At 38.6% G+C, this 20,935-nt stretch overlaps 2 protein-coding genes across 14 annotated transcripts in view; one reads left to right on the top strand and one right to left on the bottom strand.

Moving 5' to 3' along the window:
- mark3a (MAP/microtubule affinity-regulating kinase 3a) overlaps positions 1-9,122 on the top strand; it is a 31,152-nt gene extending 22,030 nt beyond the window's left edge. For 2 of the 11 annotated variants that reach the window (XM_077197076.1, XM_077197079.1), the window contains exons 15-18: positions 1,156-1,395; positions 4,734-4,843; positions 6,426-6,470; positions 7,931-9,122. In XM_077197076.1, coding sequence (XP_077053191.1) covers positions 1,156-1,395; positions 4,734-4,843; positions 6,426-6,470; positions 7,931-8,019 — 484 coding nt within the window. In that variant the 3' untranslated portion in view covers positions 8,020-9,122. Of the gene's footprint in view, positions 1-1,155; positions 1,396-1,594; positions 1,622-4,733; positions 4,844-6,425; positions 6,471-7,930 lie in introns of all 11 variants that reach the window. The other 9 variants (XM_077197071.1, XM_077197073.1, XM_077197069.1 and 6 more) reach the window with 6 other exon arrangements.
- A 699-nt stretch (positions 9,123-9,821) lies between these two features.
- The window catches only part of LOC143703021 (creatine kinase, testis isozyme-like), a 70,986-nt gene continuing 59,872 nt past the window's right edge, over positions 9,822-20,935 (bottom strand). The window contains exons 1-8 of one of the 3 annotated variants that reach the window (XM_077197093.1): positions 15,795-15,871; positions 14,228-14,409; positions 13,919-14,073; positions 13,525-13,657; positions 12,734-12,905; positions 12,110-12,233; positions 10,327-10,516; positions 9,822-10,205 (exon numbers count right to left, since the gene is read on the bottom strand). In XM_077197093.1, the coding sequence (XP_077053208.1) occupies positions 10,027-10,205; positions 10,327-10,516; positions 12,110-12,233; positions 12,734-12,905; positions 13,525-13,657; positions 13,919-14,073; positions 14,228-14,409; positions 15,795-15,805 (1,146 nt within the window). In that variant the 5' untranslated portion in view covers positions 15,806-15,871 and the 3' untranslated portion in view covers positions 9,822-10,026. Of the gene's footprint in view, positions 10,206-10,326; positions 10,517-12,109; positions 12,234-12,733; positions 12,906-13,524; positions 13,658-13,918; positions 14,074-14,227; positions 14,410-15,794; positions 15,872-20,935 lie in introns of those variants that run through there. The other 2 variants (XM_077197095.1, XM_077197094.1) reach the window with 2 other exon arrangements.

The following is a 20,935-nucleotide window of genomic DNA, read 5'->3' on the forward strand; positions in this document are numbered from 1 at the left end:
AACGGTTACAGAGGGCAGTATCGTAAGAAATGATACAATGCGGATTTGCGCACCAGATCTTCAAAATCCCCTTCTGCCTAAGCTTTCTCCACAGAGCAAGAGTCTGTTAGCTTAGCTTTAAAAAAAACGATGGCTGACACTATTTGTACATTCTGTGAGTGAGATCCTACCCCTTATGGGTGGGTTGAAAACATGCGGAACTAGCTCCTATTACTGGCTGTAGTCTCTAGCCTCTGGCTAAAAAAGCCTCCGATGATGCTAAATGACGATTTTTGCGTCAACAGGGTTTTTTCTAGACACACAATACAGAAATCACTCGTCTCAGGGGGACATGAGGTCATTCGAAAATACTACCGGGTTTCTACTGATACAAACCTTAAAGGGATACTTTACCGATTAGCATTAGGTAAATCAAATTCAAGTAAATATTAACAAACCCTAATCGTTAAACAAAATATAAACATACAAAGACACATTTTAACACACTACACAAATAAACACCTTGTGAATTGAAGATGCGTTACTCAAACCAATGGTGCGGTTTACAGAGCGTCATCGAATGCTACATTCACACTCTGGTAGCAGTAACTAGCAAGCATGACAAAGTACAGCGTTTCTTAACCAAAAGGGCTTCAGAGCTTACCGGCTGTCACTTCAGAGTTCTTTGGTGAGTACCCCATCCCGCACAGTGTTTAAAACAGACATCAAGCTCTAATACTCTAACCTCGTAATATTTCTTTGAGCCAGCGCTGCTGTCTGCCGTAGTGTCAAGCTACGCAGTTAAGCTCTTGCATGATCGTAACCCTTCTTTTTCCAGTGATATTCCTATGACCTTTTCTCTTTTGCAATGTTCTCAGCCATCTCTCTTTCTACAGTCTTTCTTCAAATCTCCCTCTTGCTCACTCTCTCTCCTCCCCCAACATGAGTGGACACGCCCCCGACTGCTGATTGGCTACAAGTGTTTTGTGGTGCTCGGTCCAATTCACTTTCAAAAATATTTCTCAGAAATCACTTACTGCACCTTTAAAGTGCATTCAAGGTGCATTTTATCATACTGTTGTCCAAACTGTTGCTGGCGCCTTGAACTTGCAAGATTGAACTCGAGGAACGCATCAGATTTAGTGAAACCAAGCCTGATTTTGTCTCTGTCTGTAGTGTGTCTTTGTCTCCTGGCTCACGCGACCCTGGTGCTTCCACTCACAGCATCAGCACTGCTGCCACACCCGATAAAACACGATTCCCACGAGGCTCCGCAAGCCGCAGCACCTTCCACGGACAACTGAGAGATCGTCGCACGGCCACCTACAACGGCCCACCCGCCTCGCCTACGCAGCCTCGCAGCCGCGGAAATGCCAACAACCTGCTCACCAAGCTGACCTCCAAGCTCACACGCAGGTAAACGATCATTCACAAACGCATCATTTCTTACCGTGCCAATGCCATTCGTTCAATTTAGGCTTGACTTTTCCTTCCTGTTTCCTGACCTCCCTCTGCTTTTATTTGTATTTTTTTTTTCTAAGGGGTCATTAGAAATGGTTTAATTTTGTCCCTCTATGTAATGTCTATCCTTTTTTTTTTCATTCTTGTGTTGTAGAAATATGTCATTCAGATTTTCCAAAAGGTAGGCCATTGAGTTCATGGGGTGTAAATCTGTCTTTAACGTAATGAGAAGAGTCCAGGGGCTGACGCACTAACCCATAGAGATTTGATTGCAGTGATTTGGAGTTTAATGCTCTCTCAGTGGTTGATTACAGCATGCTTTAAAACACTGCCTGCATCCTAGTGTGGCCAATTCAAATCAATCTACCGCTCTTTAACTGATTGCTACTAATCAAAATGTTTGCATGACACAAGCTGATTGTGCAAAAGAATGTGTATAACTTAATCTGACATTATAAATTTTATAATTTAAATTATTAATTTAAATTATTTAACTGATTCCACAAAGGCTTTGGTATATTCTCAGCTGTATGTTGTGTTGAGAGATCAGATTCAGTAGCTCTGTATGATTCCTAGACAAAAAAGACAGCATTTTATATTTTATTTTTCCTCAGTTTTCTTTTTCTTTTGTAGAACAGGGATTGATTAGCAAAAATTTGTGTTTTTTTATGGTGTAATGATGCTGAAAAATTCAGCTGTGCCACATTTGAAAAATTACATTTTTAAACAAATGTATATAAATTTTTTAAAATGTAATTTATTCCTGTTGTGGAATTAATACATTTTTTAGTAGTTAAAGTAGTTAGTAGTTAAAAAAGCCTTTATATGAACTCGCCAAACACACTCAGACCCCTCTAAAGTGAACAAAACACCATCTTAAAGGTACACTATGTAACTTTTGACCCTCTTGTGGTTAAACAGCAAAACTGCATGGTTGTGCTTCAGCTCTGCGTGACTATGCGGATGAATATGGTTCTTTCTCATAACTTAAAAAAGAGAGAGAGAGAGATGATCCTAATGCTCATAAAACATTCACTACTGGCCTTAAGAGATATAACCATAGATGGAAAGCATATCAAGCTGACTAGCTGAAGACATTACTGTTGCTTTATCCATTAATAGACGGTACTTCCTTGAAAATAAATCCCAACACAGCGCTACAACAACCATAATGATCCTTCACAATAGATAATGTTTTAAAATTCTAAGTTCTAATTTTAAAATGTAAAACTCTGTGATAGCTACATATAGCAATTTATCTGTTCAATAAAATTCCTTACTCACTTGAGCAATAAAAACAGCATTGCATAGGTTTAACAACATTTCAAAACCCACAATTCTCGCCATCTCCGAAAAGCCAAGCTAATGTTGATTCATGTTTTATTACAAGCTCTGTCGTGTTCTCTTTTTGCCAACAGATTCTCCACTTCGTCGTTAATAATTTTTTTTAAATGGGTGATTTCCCCGGAGAAATTCGAGATTTAGCTGCTCTATGTCAACCTTTCTCGCTCTTTGTAACAACTAACCTATGTCACTCCCCCACCATACACAAAGTAGCAAGAGCGACTTTTCTCTGTTTACGGATATGACGAGACACGCAAGGGTAAGTGACGTAGGTACACAAATCCCCACGGAAAGCATCCCGACAGGTCTAAAATATAAACACTCATAATAGGCTTACCATAATGAATCCGGGTAAGACAAAAACACGTTTTGGAAGAAAGATTGATGTATTGACTCAGTTACATTTTGTTCATTTTGAGCTAAAAGTAACATTTTGTTCATTTTGAGCTAAAAGTTACATAATGTAGTTTTAAAATCTTGTGAAATTAAATTTCGATGGTTGAATAGGAAGGCCTTTTGATGCTGTGGCAAACTGAAGAAATTACAACAGAGCTGGTTGTACTATCAACTAAATGTATTTAATTAAATTTAATGTTTATTATTATTATTATTAGGTGAAAAGAGCTTGAGTAGTGTGAACTGAGATCTGAGTCCACTTTTAGGGCCAGAGACAGTACAAACTGGGTTTACATTTTGGTTCTCTATAAAGGAACCATTTGTCCCTGCAAACTGTCTGTCTATAAGGAGGTTTTCTGGTGTTAGAAGCTGGTGCTGGTTATAGACGTTAATGATGACCAGTGACCACCCAAGTGGGCTTGGATTTGGATGCCTTTTCCCTTTTATAGGCATTTTATTAAATTATTTAATAAAGAATTCTAAAATCAACCACCAGACACAATATAAAAACTTAGTCTTGTACCTTTTATCTTTTTCCAGAAATCAAAAATCTGTGTACTTAATTATTATGAAGTATTGATCTAATGCAGTTTGTAAGTCAATAATGCTGAATATAAAATACAAAATATTTGATGGGTGTAGCAAAATATTTGAATGTTCAAGTAGGTTGAGAGTGTAAGGAGACAGAAATATGGCAGGTGGCTGTTGAGCTAAATTTGTTTCTCTGGCAATAGTGATTTGGTTCATCTCTGATTGGTGGATCTCTTCAGATTTATGGGTACTGCTGTACTTCACTATATACATTAATACATATACATCAAAAGTTAGGGGTCTGTAAGATTTTTTTTGTTTTTGAAAAGTCTCTTATGCTTACCAAGACACATTTATTTGATCAGAATTACAGTGAAAACTTTACAATTTAAAATGATACTTCTCAATTTGAACAAATATTTTAAAATGTCATTTGTTGGTGTGATGGGAAAGCTGGTATGGCATGAAAGTTATATAGCATGTGATGGTAATTTTCAGCATCATTACTCCAGTCTTCAGTGTCACATGATCCTAAAGAAATTATTCTAATAATCTAATTTAGTACAGTTAATATTTTTCTGGAAGCGGTGATAAATTTTTTGGTTTCTTTTGTTCAATTTAATGCGTCCTTACTAACCCCAAACTTTTGAACCGTAATATATGCGCACCGGAGGCCTGTGTCCCTGCAAACAGATGTCTATAAGAGCATATGTTCACATCCTAAAGCACGGTTCAGGTGGGAGGAGTCTGTTCTGGCTCATAGAGAGGATTGTAAGTAAACGGCACTGTAAGCTGCAGACTCCATGTTGAATGACCTTGAGGAGTCACCTTCAGATGATCGGATTTGTGCTATAGAATATAACTGAACAGATCACACACTTTTTCTAATAGACTTCTAACAATACGAAATGCTCTAATGTTGAAACTGTCTCTATCTATCCCTCTCTTCCCTGTGTTTCCTCCCTCCCTTCCTCCTTCCCTTCCTCCCTTTCTCTCTTTCTCTGTCTGCCTTCCTCCCCCAGGGTCACTCTTGACCCGAGCAAACGGCAGTCTGCCGTCAAATCAGGGCCGGCTGCCCCCTCTGTGCCCCCCACCCTCACAGTCCCCTCCAACCCTGCGGCAAAGACTCTTAGTAAGTCTGCGCTCCACTCGTTTACATTCTTCCTCTTTCTTTGTCATCCCCCTCTCCTCCAGCCTCTGCCCTTTCCACCACACCGCAGGGTTCCCACAGCATGGAAAACCTGGAAATATCAGGACATTTTAAAATTGTGTTTTCCAGAAGTGGAAATGTGAATTATTATTTTTATTATGGAAACACTTAGTGTATATAAAACACAAGTGTGTATGATAATATGAACACGCATGCATACATACACAAATTATAGTTTGGAATCATTGTTTTTGATTATAGTCTCTTAATCTCACCAAGGCTGTATTTATTTGATCTACAGTAAAACAGTGATACTGTGAAATATTATTACAATTTAAATGAACTAGTTTGTGTTGTAATATATCTTAAAATGTAATTTATTCCTGTGATGGCATTTTTTAGCGTTATTACTCCAGTCTTGAGTGTCACATGATCTCCGTCTAATAAAAATTACCATTATAATTAAAAATATAATTATCATTTTTGATAGATGGAGGGATGGATTGATGTAAATAAATTAATAATGGTAATTATATTTTTTCCTAAATTTATTTTAGGTTTTCTTTTTTTAGTTTTTCATAATTTTTTCCAGTAGGGTACGCTTTGAAAAAATATTTCACACCATACTGATGTTCAGGATATGAACAAATTTTAAACTAATCTTGCCAATTCTATCAGTCAAACCAATTCACAAATTGGGTCTAAATGATTCATTAGTGAATCAGTTTTCATTAGTAAATTTGAATGAGTGGGAACCCTGTCTCTAAACATGTGGCTCTGTATTGGCTTTTTGTTTTAGCTCCGTCCACCAATTAATTTTTTTTTCCTTTTTGTGGGCTTTGAACTGCTCTTTTCTTCCAGATTCAGCAGCTCTGGCTATAGGCAGTTGTAAGAATTCGCAGATGAAGAGTGTCTAGAGTAAGGGCTCGTTTAAACGCACAAACAACAGCTACAACCACACATTGTGTTTAATGGAGAGCGAAAGGCTGTGTGTGAGAGTGAGAAAGCGAACGACTGTTTTGTCTGTCGATTTTAGTCCGACACGATGGTGTATACATAAGGACACTACGACGCACCCTCTGGCATGCGAAGAGCACAGTATATGTATAGACACGTCCTCTATATCTGTATATGCGTCTGATGTCAGGTCTCAGCCAATGTCTCGCATCCAGCGCTCAGAATAGGCTTTTACCAACATGCACTCTTTCAGTGAACTTCTAGATGTATATTGTTCTTTGAAGGAAGCAGCATGGCTGTTCAATTGAGTGCATGGTGAAAAACTACCGCTCATATTCAGGTGTTGATTGTAAGAGTCTCGTATAAGTTGTTTTTGTGTTTGTCTGATCCAGCGTACTGGTCACCAGTACCATTGAGTCTGTGGGAAGTTAACTTTTTCTGCTTACCTCTTTTTTTTGCTGTCTCTTTCACACTCTCTCTCTCTATCTATCTCATTGTGTGTGTAGTGATTTGCTCTAAAATGACTCAAATGATTTCCTTTTTCTCTCTATCCATTCCTTTTTGCTGCATTGTGATCTCTAACTTTTCGACAAATTAACAATAAAAGAGTCTCAACCGAGTTTGAGAGAAGCGGGAGATTTGAGGGCTCAAGGTGAGGTGTCGTGACTTTGGAAACCCTTATTTCATCTCCTGGCTCATTATTTTAGTGTGTTGTGGATGTATACTTTGTCTCCCACTGTATGAGATATCCGAGTGTATTTTAGTGTAGTGTGTACAGCACGAGGGCCATTAGTCTGCTTTAATAATGAATGTCTGAGTGATGTTTTTTTTCTTTTTTTTTTCTCCATTTACATTAGGGCTGGGCGACATTTAATATTGAATATTCACAATACTTTCACATTGATTCAGCTGGTTATTTGAAATTAATTAACACTAGCTATGTTCCCAACCACCTATTTTTATGCGCATTTTGGGATATCGCATAAAAAACAGCTGGATGAATATGCCAAGATGCGCATAAATTCTAAAAACGAGCTTAAAAAAAAGTATGCACTCGTTTGAGTCGGATACATTTTTTAGCCGGTAAGAAAACATGCGCATAAACTACAATGTAAAAGCATTTACTGAATCATTTCCTCAATGCGCATCAAAAAAATCATGTGACTTTGCGAGATGGGACGGCATAACTGGACTAAGCAGCGGACCGATCTTTTTGCATCTGACATGCTTTTTTGGTTGTTCTGAAATGCCTGAGCAAAGTCTGCCATCAAAGTGGTTCGGTATGATTACCTCCCAGAACTCTTACAAGACTGCGTTCTCAAACAATTGCATCTGCCTCCGAAAGTTAAAGAACGCGTTTATTACGAGATGCAAATAATTTATTATAGCTGAAAATGATTATTTACAGTGGCTTCTCCTACTGTTATTAATTAAATTTACCGCCAGTTTATCAGGAAGTGACGATTTTGTTCTCTCGGCTCGCTGGATGAAATAGTTAGTTTATTCACAAATGTTTTATGTGATATTCAAATTTTTCGCTTAAGTTAAATTCACAACACTGGATGGAAACATAGCTACTGAGTACCACAATTTTTTAATGCACTTTATTTGGCCACAGACCATCATTAGACTAGTTTTGCTGAGTGTAATAATTCCCTAGTTTCGAATGTTATAATTTGGTAATATCATCTCTGATTATAATATCCATAGCAAATATGGCATCTTGTGGAGTTTTGAGTTCAGTTCATTTCTGCGAATCATTTGACTAATTCAACAATTATTTAGTTTTCACTGAAGGGCCAGTGTGACTTTGGTGGTGTATTTTTAAATATTAACATGTTGAAAAATACTGACTTGCCCAGCCCTAATTCATGTTATATAGCATTAAAAAAGGAGCTGCTTCTATGCATGACTTAGCTTGCTGTGCCATTTGATTGCCATTAATTCCCATGAGTGCTGATAACCCATGCATGCATCCGCTGCAGTGATTCTTCACTACCATTGTGATTTAAGTCTTCGTGTACAAGTAACCTCAGTATTTAAAATGATCTTCATCCATTGCCTTAACCTTACCTTTCTCTCTTTCCATTCCCGTTCCGCTCTGTCTCGCAGTCGCCATGTATCTGGGGATCAGCAGAAAGATGAAGGGAAAGATGGAAAAGACGGGAAACCCCGCTCTCTCCGTTTCACCTGGAGTATGAACACCACCAGCACCTTGGAGCCAGCCGACATCATAAATGAGATCCGCAAAGTTCTGGACGCCAACAGCTGCAGTTACCAGCAGCGTGAACGCTTTCTGCTTCTCTGTACCCATGGGGACAGCCGCTCCGACAGCCTCGTCCAATGGGAGATGGAGGTTTGCAAACTGCCCCGGCTCTCACTTAATGGTGTCCGTTTTAAGAGGATATCTGGCAACTCCATCGCTTTTAAAAACATTGCTTCCAAAGTGTCAGGCGAACTCAAGCTATGAATATCTTTAATCTTACTACATAGAGGAATTTATGAAATTGTTCAGTTCAATATAGACAAACAAATTAAGCTGTACAATCGTTAAGTAGCAGTTCCCGATATATTTTTTTTTTTTAATAAACCACTTAACATTTATTTGAAAAAATGTATATACTGTAACATTGCTTAAAGCAATAATTTCTTTAACATTGGTCACAATTATTGTATTATTGCGCAAGTCGTTAAATGCTGTAAAAAGAACAGGTTTGAACCTTTCAGTGTTACGCTTGTATGCACCTCTGAGAATCTTCAGCGAGAAACCAACTCATTACCATCATCGTCACTTCAGACTGATCATTCAGGAAATGGGCACTAGATGGAGATTTGTGGGGTTTTGTTTTATTTTAGCTTTTAAACAGGCACTATTCTGTGGTGGTTTTAAGTATTGCGTGTTTTGGGCGGCTCTTGTGTAAAGGGTGCACCCGAATCTTGACTTGCTTAAGACTTTTTGACAATTTGCTCTGCAGCTCTGTGTATTGAGGGTGCTCGTCTGTGAAAACGGCTGCAGTAAACCTGATTTGAGCTCAGTTTCACTGTTTGAATGTTATTAAGAGCAACATTTAGATGTTTTATAATTTATTTCACGTTATTGCCCACTCAAGTGAATTTTTTGTGTAAATATTGTACTTTATGCGGTAATTACACATTTTCATACCGTTTTGTTGGATTACTTTGAAACCAAGAGGGCATCTTGTAATCTTTCACTTAAAAGACTCACCACAGATTCCATTAAACTCTCTGTAACTCGTCACGGTGTTAATAGCAGAGATCTAATACAGCTACAAAATGATCTCAATATTTGTATTGCCTCTTTTTTTATCTTTGTTTACTCGTCTTTTTTCTGACTCTGGATCACATGAGCTGCAGGTCCACAACTTGTGGTAGGTGTTTCAAGAGTTTGGGTTTGGTATGTATTTTTTTTTTTTTTAAAGAAGTCTTTTATGCCCACCAAAGCCACATTTATTTGATCAGAAATACAGTAAAACTAAATGTTGTAAAATAGTATTACAACTTGAAATGTATTCCAATAGAAAACAGTTAATTTAAAATGCAATTTATTCCTGTAATGGTAAAGCTGAATTTTCAGCATCATTACCCCAGTTTTCAGTGTCATGTGATCCTTCAAAAATCATTCTAATATGCTGATCTGGTGTTCAAGCAACATTTATTATTAATGTTGAAGACTTATGTATAAATAAATGTCTTCAACATTAATAATAAGAAAAGTTGCTTAAACAAGACACACACTTTGTGTGTGATGTATATAATCTTTAATCGTATTCAGTTCTGAACCTTTGCATTAGGTAGAAATTGCAGTTTTGAATAATTTCTGTAAAACAATTGATTTTTCTATAAAACTTTATGATTCTAAAAAAAAAGTATTCCTTAAATAATTCTTACATCATTAATAACGCTAAAACAGGTAAAAGCTAAATTAATGTGGGGACCCTGGAATTGGAAACAGGATAGAACAGGGAATAAAAATAAAAAGCAAATCACAGGCCAAATTTTATTTTCAGATATTCTCATCCATGTTTTGCCCTGTGACATCTATGCGTGTAACAAGAACTGACCAGAGCAGATACAAAGGACCCTTAAATAAAACATGTCTTTCAAGAACAAGTCAACAAACATTTAATCAGTTAAAGGTGAGGGGAGGTGGAGAGAGCAGAATGTGTGAAGCGAGGTTGAAATTCAGTCTACTTTTGGGCAGGCATAAGGTCGTCAATAGACTGGCCTTTCTCCAGCCGTTTCTCCATCTCGATCATCAGCTTGACTCCATCCACTACCATCTGCACCAGCTCCACCTCAGAGAAGCCCAGGCGGTCAGCGTTGGAGATGTCGAAAATACCACCCACAGCTGCAGTGTCCACACCACCTAATGAACCGAGGCACCACTTTATTATTGCCATCAGTTTACATGATGCATTTCTGTTCACGATGCTCGATAGTAATAGTAATGTGCTGTTAAGTGTTCTCCAGCTGAAATCAGTTCTTACCGGTTCCACGTTTCTGCAGCCTCAGTCTCTTAAGGATCTCTTCAAACTGGCGGTACTTGCTGAGATTAGGCAGTTTGACATGCACTCCTGCACGCAGGCCTGTGCCGAGGTTGGATGGGCAGGTGAGGACGTAGCCAAGGTGCTCATTCCACATGAACGAGTGACCCTTGTTTTTGAACAAATCCTCGATCTGAAAGAACAATCAGTTTTTTGCAGCTCTTTTCAAGCCATTGTTTATCTGAAGTGTCTTGCATACACCAGAAATTGTTTAATTTACAAGATAAAGCACATTTGAGGAAAATGTTTCAGGATATATAAAATATCTGTAATTGGTGTATTTCAATACAAGATGCTGAATACAGTTGTTATTTAAACTTTGACAAGATGGTCTCCACAAGGATTCTTCTCAAAGCTGTTTCAAAAGAATGTATTGGCAATAAAAAATAATTTGCAACGCAAAAAAACAAACAAAAAGGATAACAATAAAGTTTTAAACAATCATGCCAATTCTGTGAGAATAGGGAAGTCCTTACCATAACAATAATGAGCAATGATATGTGGCCTATTTCACAAAGCCGGTTTTAGAGGATGTGCTATGAACAAACTAAGGGGTTGATATCTTGCGCTACGTGGTTAACCGTTCACACCAAGAACAATAACTATAATGATAAAGATATAGTTCTAAATTTAAAAGAATAGCAGAGTCCACATCCCAACTATAATGGCACAGAGGAAAGATATAGTTGGAATCACTTTCAGATAATAAAAAAAAATTCAATTTGATGAATGATAAAAGCTTTGACAGCCAATCAGAATCCACCTACTTTAAAGAGCTCAATAATTTAAAGCGGCAGATAACTAAACTGCGCTTAATATAAACAATGTTGCGGTCCGCTGATGTGGACGCCAATATAGTTCTTGTTTTTATTCATAGTGTAAATGGGCCTTAAAGGGGCACTCGGCAACTATTTTTCTTCACTTATTTTCAATTTTGTTGTCGCATGTTTTGTCAATGAGCTCCCCCTACAGCTGTGAGGCATATATTTCACAACAATGTCGTAAGAAAACTCACTTGCGGCACCCTCCTCCGCGTTTCTACCGCTGCTCATGTGCATTTGTTATTATCGGAGCCGGCCAACTTTATCGTGTGGAGCTATGTCTACCGAGTTGGGGAATACATCATACACATTGAGGGCGGCGTTTGTGTTTATGTCGAATTGCCCTAAAGCAGTTTGTGTTTCTCGCTCGTTCTCGCTTCTCACGAATGAGCGGTCAGATATTTTCTTTTAACTGCCTTCTGTTTTTCCTGCCTTGTAAATGTTTCAGTTTATTATATTTAATATAACAGTCTCTCAATCTTCAGTAAGTGAATCAAATCAAATTCATGTTTTGTGATTGACTTCACTGCAGGTGTGACTTTCATGTGGATGTACTCCAGAGTGAATTAGCGAGTTAACTAATCATCAGTCATCAAACACTAAATGTTGTGAACACGCTGAACCTGATCTACACCGGGTTAAATTTGTTTGGTTTTGTCAACTCTAAACCTATTCTGAAACTCAGCGTATGTTCAACTAGCAACAGGACAACAGTTGCAATCACTTTCAGAACAAGTTTTCCAGCTGATGAATGATAAAAACATTGACAGCCAATCAGAATCCACCCAACTTTAATGAGGTCATGCAGAATGCTTATAATAAATGTTATTGAGCGTTGGTGTGGGCACTGATATAGTGATCATTCTTGGTGTGAACGGGCCTTTAGGATTACAGGGATGTAATACCTTAGTGAGACCGGTGCAGAAACGGGTAAAGACCTCTTTAATATTGCCACCTTTCTGCATGGAGATGACACGTAGGTGGTCCTCCTCATTCACCCACACAAGGAATGTCTTGGTATCATTGTGCCTGGAAAAGATGAGAAAATTAGTGAGGGAATGACTTTTAAGTCCAGCACAGAAATGCAATGATTAAGCCAGAATGAAATGCTTTCCCAGTAAAGAACGATTGTCAGAGTATGGCATCTGATTTATAAACACAAATTTCTATAAATATAAATGAACAAAAATTAATATAAAAACTGGATTCAAATTGTATCTGATAAAAAAAGCATATTTTTATAAAACTGAAAAACTGAAAGTGCATCTGAACCTCATCTAAACTGTAGAACTAGAATAAATTGTAGGAATCAAACATTTTTTGAATTCATGTTGAGCCAATACTAAAAACTAACAATTTTCTCCGCACATTTGTTGCTGCATGGTTTTAGTGTAAGACTGCTAAAAATATGCAGATCAAATTGCTGTTGCTCTCTGTATTTGTAGGATCTGGAACAAACTGACAGGAAGTAGGTTCTACTCAACAAAAGTAGCACAAGGAGTGCATTAAGGACAATCTAGAACACTGACCAGATGCCCCTGGCGTCGGGCCAATCACGAGCCATCCCTGAGGCCAGCAGCAGCGGAGACACAGGCTTGTCGAACAGGAAATGGTCATCAATGAGCTGCTGCTGCTCGGCATCGGTCATGTTCTTCAGAGCGTAGTATTTCCCTTTGAGATCCCCAGACAGGGCACCCAGAGCTACAGCAGACAGATCAACAAATCTGTTACGAATTCCCCTACCTTTTTTTAAATAAATAATTTCTTCAAGAAACACCCTAGGCTACAGATTAAAATTTCTATGCAAGGAGGATTTATGTTGGTTCAATCACATGTGATGATACTCATCACCACTAGAGGGAGTCACATGACCAAGTTTTAGGAACATAAGTGCTGAATAAAATAATTATCCCTAAAAGAATATACTTTGTCTCTGAAGAAAAAGTAAACACTTTGAGTGTGTAGCAGGAGAAAACAGAAGTTTTTGGGACATACTACCTCATCATAATTGCATCTTTATCAGACCAGGTTGTTGCACAGTTACCTGCATCCGGTCACAGTAAACTCGCCTGTCAATCATCTTGTCACAGTTACCATTCTCATATACACACTCTACATTTCAATTCATTTGATTTATGCTACTCAATTCTTCCTACCAGATTGGAGAGAAAAGAGGCATAACATTGATCTGCCAGTTATGGGTCTTTCATGCAGAAAGCTTTCATGTTTTTTGCATAATGATGCAATTGGCAACTCTTTAAAAAAAAATCTCTTTTTAGTCATGTTTCAAATAAACTGATGTGGCGCTGCAGTGATGTACCTTCCACAGAGTGCTTCTCAACGGCTCTTCTCTCTCCACGACTGCAGTGGGGCGGCAGACAGAATCCACGGATGCTCCTGCCTGTTCTGACGCGAGAGCTCAGCACGTAATTGGAGTCCAGGTCATCACCACCCTGCAGGAACAAAAGGTTTTAGTCTTTTGAATAAGCAATATCACTGTATCAGTGATTTAAGTACAAAAAAAAAAATGTTTGTACTTGTATTATTTTGTAAAGGTTGTATATTGAAAATGTTTCAGCGGTTTTGTCTGTACAATGAAAGTGAAAGGGGGCTAATGTTGTTTTGGACAAAAATATTCTTAAAACATCTTTTGTTGTGTGTGTTTGAGTAAATCCAAAATCATTTTTGGGTGATCTATCACTTCTTCTTCATACCTTGAGGTTACTGGGGTTGAGGTCAGTCTTGTGTTTGTCTGTAGGCTTGTATCCTCCATGTCTGTCCTGAATAATAGGGTCCAGCAGGTCCTTGAATACCTCATAGGTCTCCTCATCCCCAGCCACACAACCCACAGTCATAATGAAGGGATGACCTGAGATGGGGGAAAAGGTCCATGTACACAAATTAGAAGCCATGCACCTCATTGGCCGACACTTCAAACTAAAAACAGCCATGCTTAACATTAAGTGCTTTCTCTTAGGACTATCTAAACCCTGACCCCTGACAGACTATGCATATTCTTTTACCAGGATTATCTACTCCAGTCTGAATGGCGTTATCTATGGTGAAGCCGTTGGGTGTGCATTTCTGACGGAGGCGTTTGTACATGTCCAGAGTGAGGACTTTGGCCATATGGTTGCAGTGCTCTGTGAGGTCTGGAAACTCATCCTCAGCTTGCTTGATGGCCAGCCTGGCTAGCTTAGCACTGCTAAATAAATACAACAACACATGGGGTGAAAAAAAAAACTACACTTTGCTGCCAAAGGATGAAGTCACCTGTTGGGTTCTGAATGTTAGCACCATTTGTCTCTACAAATACTCTGAGCATTCTTTCCTTTCGGAAAACGGTGTTCATGGCCTGTAGGCCAACTGTATTTTATTATCCATGCCAGGCAGGTTGGTCTTATCTATACAGGAAATGTTTTTATTCGATGCCCTCTGCCCTAAAACACGAGTCAGCAAGGTCACGGTCTAACACACAACTATATTAACACTTCTTTCTGATTGTAGTGTAATGCTCGCAATACGCCTATATGTTCTAAAAGCAACATAAGATGTGCAAAAATGTAAGAAAATGATCTAAGGTTAATTTGATTATATGTTAATTTGATTTGAAGTTATATCCGAGTCAGTTGATTCCCAGGACATGGAAAGTGTTTCATTTTGCATGGTTAAATGTAAAAAATTAATTACGACTTATATTAGGATTGGGAATGTCAATAGATTAATATTTTATTAAAAGAAATGTAAAGAAAAAAAGAAAACAACTTAATGTATAATGTAAGTCTTATACGTTTGTATGGATGACACTCAGAGTATGTTGTTTTGTGAGACCCCACAGTATTGATTGTTTTTGTTTAAATTTGACTTTAATAATATGAATTATAATGCAAAATAATATACAGTATAATCTGAATTCAAGGAATAGTGACATTATTTACATTATTTCATTATTATTTACTCACCCTCTAGTGGTTACAAACCTGTATGATTTTCTTTCTTTTGTTGAACCCAAAATATTTTGTTTTTCTCTATTTTTAAAAAAAATAACTTTTTTTAATCTAAATTTGTTTTAACTTACACAATATAATACACTTAATGCCATAAATTGTTTACAAACTTAAGTTGTTCATAAAATGTGTTAAAAGGTTTTTAATAATACTTTATAATAACAGGATTTACGTTGGATTAACTCCTTCAAAATTACGTTTTTTTCAGCCATTTTTTCTGATTGTTAAGCTCAATGTAAATATTTAGCATGCCTATCTCTTGCAGTTATCTCTGACCCCCCCCCCCCCCCCCAAAAATTCATGTTAGCCTAATGACTGCTCTTTTTAAAAAGTATTATTTCACATTCAGTGTGGCTCTCCTGTAAACACGATCTTTTAAAAAATATTTATATTTTTAAGTAATCGATGGTTTGTAATGAAACCGTGTCATTCTGTGCTCTCACACAATCGAAGTCGCTGTTTAGCGAATCCGTTCCTCCTGTTCATCTCGTCATTTACGACAGTGACCTTGCTGAATCTAATACAAAAATTAACATAAATGTTCACAGATATCAGTAAGTGAGTTATAAACAGATTAACTTACATATTTCCCATTTGTTTTGTTTTGCTGTTCTGAACTGTCTCCGGACTGCGGTAACACAGAAGGTATTACCTGGTAATGTTCAGTTTGGTATTAACGGTCACTCTAACGGTTTACAACTAGCAGCTAACCTTATTTAAATCAAAATACGCACTGACTAGGTTTTTTGAGTAAATTAGTTGATGTTCGTGTTTTTATTTGAGATTATAGGCTATGTGTATATTAATATAGCCTAATGGGTAAAATATTAAACGTTTACATTTGTAAACCGTTTACTTTTAGTTCAATATTAGATTTGTTTTTATTTTAACTTAATTTTAAGTTATTATTATTTTTAACTTCCAAGTGTCTTTATTTTTACGTTTCTATTAAAAACCTGCTTTCTTGGCAATATCGTTTTAATTGCTTTAAAGATTAACTAAACACTAAAACAACTTTTTTTAGTTACTTATCTGTAAGAATGGAGCTTCATAAATGCTGTTCATTGATTCGAGTACATTTTTTGGCATTTGGGTATAAAGTGTTTTAATTTTCAAATATATGGTGTAAAAACGTCTGAGTGCTGCCCTCTTCAGGTTAAACGGGAAGCTCCTGCAGTAGGGGTATTGCCAGTGGGTGGAGTCAGGCTTTGACCAGGGGTTTAGTTACCCTTTAAACAAAAGCCATAATAGACATAATCCTCCAAGAAGAGTCAACACAGTGGAATTTTTGGTTTGTCTCTCTAAAAGTACAGATATTAGTTTGACAGGATTTTAAAAGCATGACTGCATTATAATCAAGTTATAATTAATAAAGTGTTTTTTTAAACACAAGTGTATAATTGTCTAATCAAGTGTATAATTAAATAAAGTCAGTTTTTTGCTTTATCAACACAAATATTTTTTTAAAAGATGGGAATATCCTAAATATTTAATTTAGTCTATGTCTAATAGTCTTAGTCTTTAGTCTAATATGATGGAATATAAATATTAATATAAATAATATTTACATCGATAATGTGTTTGTGTGTTTTCATCAGAGGTGTCAGGTCCAGGTTCAGAAAGTAAAATTCCTCCTCAGTATTTTGTTCCAATCACCTGGATTTGCTAATTAGCACAGTTTTTCAGTCAGGAGATAGAACTAATTAGTGAAATCAGCTGGCTGAGTTAATGGGTGGAATAAACATATGGCAGGACTTTTACTTTCTGACCCCTGGAATTGACACCTCTGGTTTTCATTTATGGCAGACCAGCGTAATTTAATCATCCAAGCCCACACTTTTCTTATATGGGGAGGCTGCAGACCTGAAGCCGGTAGATATAAGACACAGGCAGTTTTACGCCCCTGTTGTTCCTGATGCGCCCAGTAGGGAATATACTGTGAAATAACATTGTTAAATCGACGCTCGAAACTTACACATTAATAACCGTCCCATCCATAGACTTTGACCAATGTTGTGGTTTTTGTTTAAATATAAACGTTAGAGTGTAGATCTGCACTACGGTTTAAAATACCTGTAGATGTTCAGTTGGGCTTCACTCTCTTCGCTCAGCGTACAGAAGATTGTTTGTTCTCTTTCATCATGTTCGAGATCCACCTATGGGAAGGGCATCCGTACCTGACCTCTGCAGAAGCATCCTGTAGGGTATGGACCAATCAGACACATACTAATTATTCATTATATACAAAGGTTTATGAAACTCCTCACACAGCCCAAATGAACAAACACAAGGGCAGAAACAGTGTCATGTTACAGGGCAAGATGAGGAGATTTTACGACCTCCGAGGAATGTGGCCACATACTCAAGAGAGAGACTATGAAACAGAAACCCTCTTTAAAACAGACTTTGCTGCATTAATCATAGACTAACTGATCTATAAATGAACATGCATAAAACTGTGAAAGAAACAGTGTAAATGGTTAACTGTCTCGTGTACTATTAGGTATATATTATGGTATGTAAAATACTTTGATTTTAAAGTATTATTACTGGTATATAAATAATTCAATGGCCTAGGACCTCAATACATTGCAGATATGCTCACTGAATATAAACCCAACAGATCACTCAGATCATTAGGATCAAATTGGCTAGAAATACCAAGGGTTCACTCTAAGCATGGCGAGTCTGCTTTTAGCTATTATGCCAGCCGCAGCTGGAACCAGCTTCCAGAAGAGATTAGATGTGCTCCTACAGTACTCACATTCAAATCCAAACTCAAAACACATCTGTTTAGCTGTGCATTTACTGAATGAGCACTGTGCCACTGTTCGTCCGACTGTTTGCACTGTATTTTATTTTATGTTTTAATTACTCTGATTTCATGTGATTATTTCTGTATTTTATCTTTTATTCTAAACTGTTTTAATTATTCTGATTTCTTTTGATTATTTTAATTTCTTCTATGTAAAGCACTTTGAATTACCACTTATGTATGAAATGTGCTATATAAATAAACTTGCCTTGCTATGTATCCTGGTATACAACCAACTAACGATCAATGTAACCTCACCTGTATCATGCCTCCTACCTAATTAATCCTCATTTAATGACTCACACTTTGATGTACATCACCTTCTTCTAGAATGCAGTGTGGATGTGTTATAGCTATCTGAGCATTAATGAAGGAATAATCATGCTAGGGACAAAGATCCGTAAATCAACCAAGAGCCACTTTCCCTCTCAGACATGTCCCCTTTCTGATTGGTCGAGTTCAACCCTTAGGGGAGGATCTTTTCCAGGCCTTATTAGAGACAGTCCACATGTGACCTCTCTCTCTTAGTTCTTTCATCCAGCCGCAACACTGTTCTGGTGATTCTGGGGAACCCCCTCCCCCTCCACGGGGGCCCCAGGGCCCAGCAGGCCTCAATCCAACCAGATATGGGCTCAGGCAGGAGAGAGATGACTCTCTCACAAAGAACCAAGGACAATCTCAGGAGTTTTGGAACAAAGACTCCAACCAACAACGACTCCAATCACCCATCCTTCTGACTTCCTCACTTCTCCTGGGTGCTCGGCGTGGCCTCAACAGAGTCCCAGGCCTTGACCAAACCAGCCATGCGTTCCTGGAGAAAGAGAACGCTCAACCAACTTCCACTTGACACTGCCGGAACCATCAACGACTTCAATTTTCAACAACTTCAAGAATTGTTCCCATTACAAATGCAAGTATTCAAATCAATGAAATGTGAAAATTAAATTCTGATGGTTCTTCTCATAGACCCTCTTCCGGTTTCCAATTTCATCCTATCACTAACCTATTTATGTATTCATGTGTGTATGTTGTTTAGTTTATTTATATTCATATAAATATCTATATTTAGTTAATAAAACTTGTACATAATATGTATTTGGTTCTGTTTTGTTTGCAATACAAGTCACTTTACGATCACGGTTTTTGCTACTGGCTCAAAGTACTGTACAGGTGAAGAAATAATTATTCTTCTGTGGCCATGAAAGATACCCTTTTCTTAGAATAAATTAATAATCAAAAGAGTTCGTTGGAAGAACTGATTAATTGATTGTAATATTAATTCAGCCACATCAAGTTAATCCAATTAACTGACCCAAATATTTATAATTAATAATAACAAGATATTATTGATTATTAATATTTCCAAAAGCTGAGTTCCTTACAATCCAATTGCACCAAGTCTGGCTAGACAGACAGAACCATGCAGCCAATGCCAGGTAAGGCCCCACCCCCTTACCTGAGGGCATATAACGCCTGCAAACGCTGCTGTTCTCCAGTTGACATTCGCTTCTCGCGATCTCTGCACTTGCACAGTTCGGTTAGATTTACGCTGCTCACTTTACGTGTCTGCAGGAGGACAAATCGCCAGATCAGCCTCCGCTAGGCGTGACAGTGTGTTTCTACCAATTAGCTGTGTTTGCTTTTGAGCTGCCCACCCTCTCGCATCCCTTTCCCTTTCCATGGCTGCCCACTACGGCTTTTTCTGAGTTTTTTTCCGGTATTTCTCTCTCTAAATCTGCTGCTTCTCCCGGGAACAGCCTATCACGGGCCTGCCCAGCCACGTGTGGTGCGGTGATTGCTGCAAAGGACCTCCACCCGTTCTCCGTAGTCTGCTTAGGCCTTAAGCACGTGGAAGAGGCTTTGGAGAACTCGGAGAACTGCAGTCATTGCCTGATACTACAGAAAAATCTCCTGCGACGTCACCTTAAAGTTGCCTCGACCCAGTGTGTCGAGCTCGGCCTTTCGGACTCAGATGGGGGACACGTTGATTACAGCGCACTACCGGGGGTCTCTCGGGGCACGACTTCTCTCATCTGGGCTGACCAACACAATCCTGCGTTCCACGAAGAGGACATCTTCGCGGCAACCTCCCGCAAATCAACGAACCGACCAGTTCTGTTGATGACGACGATGCTGGCCTTCTCGGGGTCTCGGAGGACGAGGAGGCCATCACGCCCTCTGGCGTTCCCCAGGCCAATGCCCCCGCAGCCTTGCCTCAGTCCATCCTCCTGGAAGTGTGTGAGCGAGCGGCCGCTCGCCTCAAAATTGAGTGGACGGCTCCACAGAGTGCAACCGACCAGGAAAGGGACATTTATGACGGAAAGCGCTGGGACCCCCTCCCGGTCCGAGGAAACAACCCTTCCTCGTCCTCCCAGCATGCACGAAGCACATGAGGCCCTACTGGAGGTCTTGCAGGTCTAGAGGTGAGGGATATGGCGGCTCTCGGCATGGGCGATCCCCGCTATCGAGCCATCCATCGCCAGGCACCTCAACCCAGTCCAGGGCAGGGTGCTCGCTCCCCGCTCCCCCTAAGCCGGTCTTGCCTAATAAAATGGACCGTTTTTCTGCTTCGGTGCTCCAGGCTGTGTATAGATCCTCGGTCTTGGCTGTCAGGGCCCTTGAATGTAAAATCTGCCCCATGTAAAATTAAGATCGGAATCCCTCAGGGAACCATACTGGGACCTATTCTCTTTAGCTGTATGTGAACGTACAGAACTGCCTGAAGTGTGTCCTGAAGTTGGCCTTCAGATGTATGCCGATGACACTGTGGTTTGTGTCCGGCAAAAGCCCTGCTGTTATCGGCAGTACACTGACCAAAAGTCTTGAGAAAGTGTTTAATTGGCTAAACAAATCCTGATTAACACTTAATCTGAAGAAAACTAAATCCATGTGTTTTTCTATAAAAAGAA

This window comes from Siphateles boraxobius, unplaced genomic scaffold (genome assembly GCF_051911475.1).
Source record: "Siphateles boraxobius isolate OS27281-9 unplaced genomic scaffold, OSU_SipBor_1 37, whole genome shotgun sequence".
Classification (NCBI taxonomy): domain Eukaryota; kingdom Metazoa; phylum Chordata; class Actinopteri; order Cypriniformes; family Leuciscidae; genus Siphateles; species Siphateles boraxobius.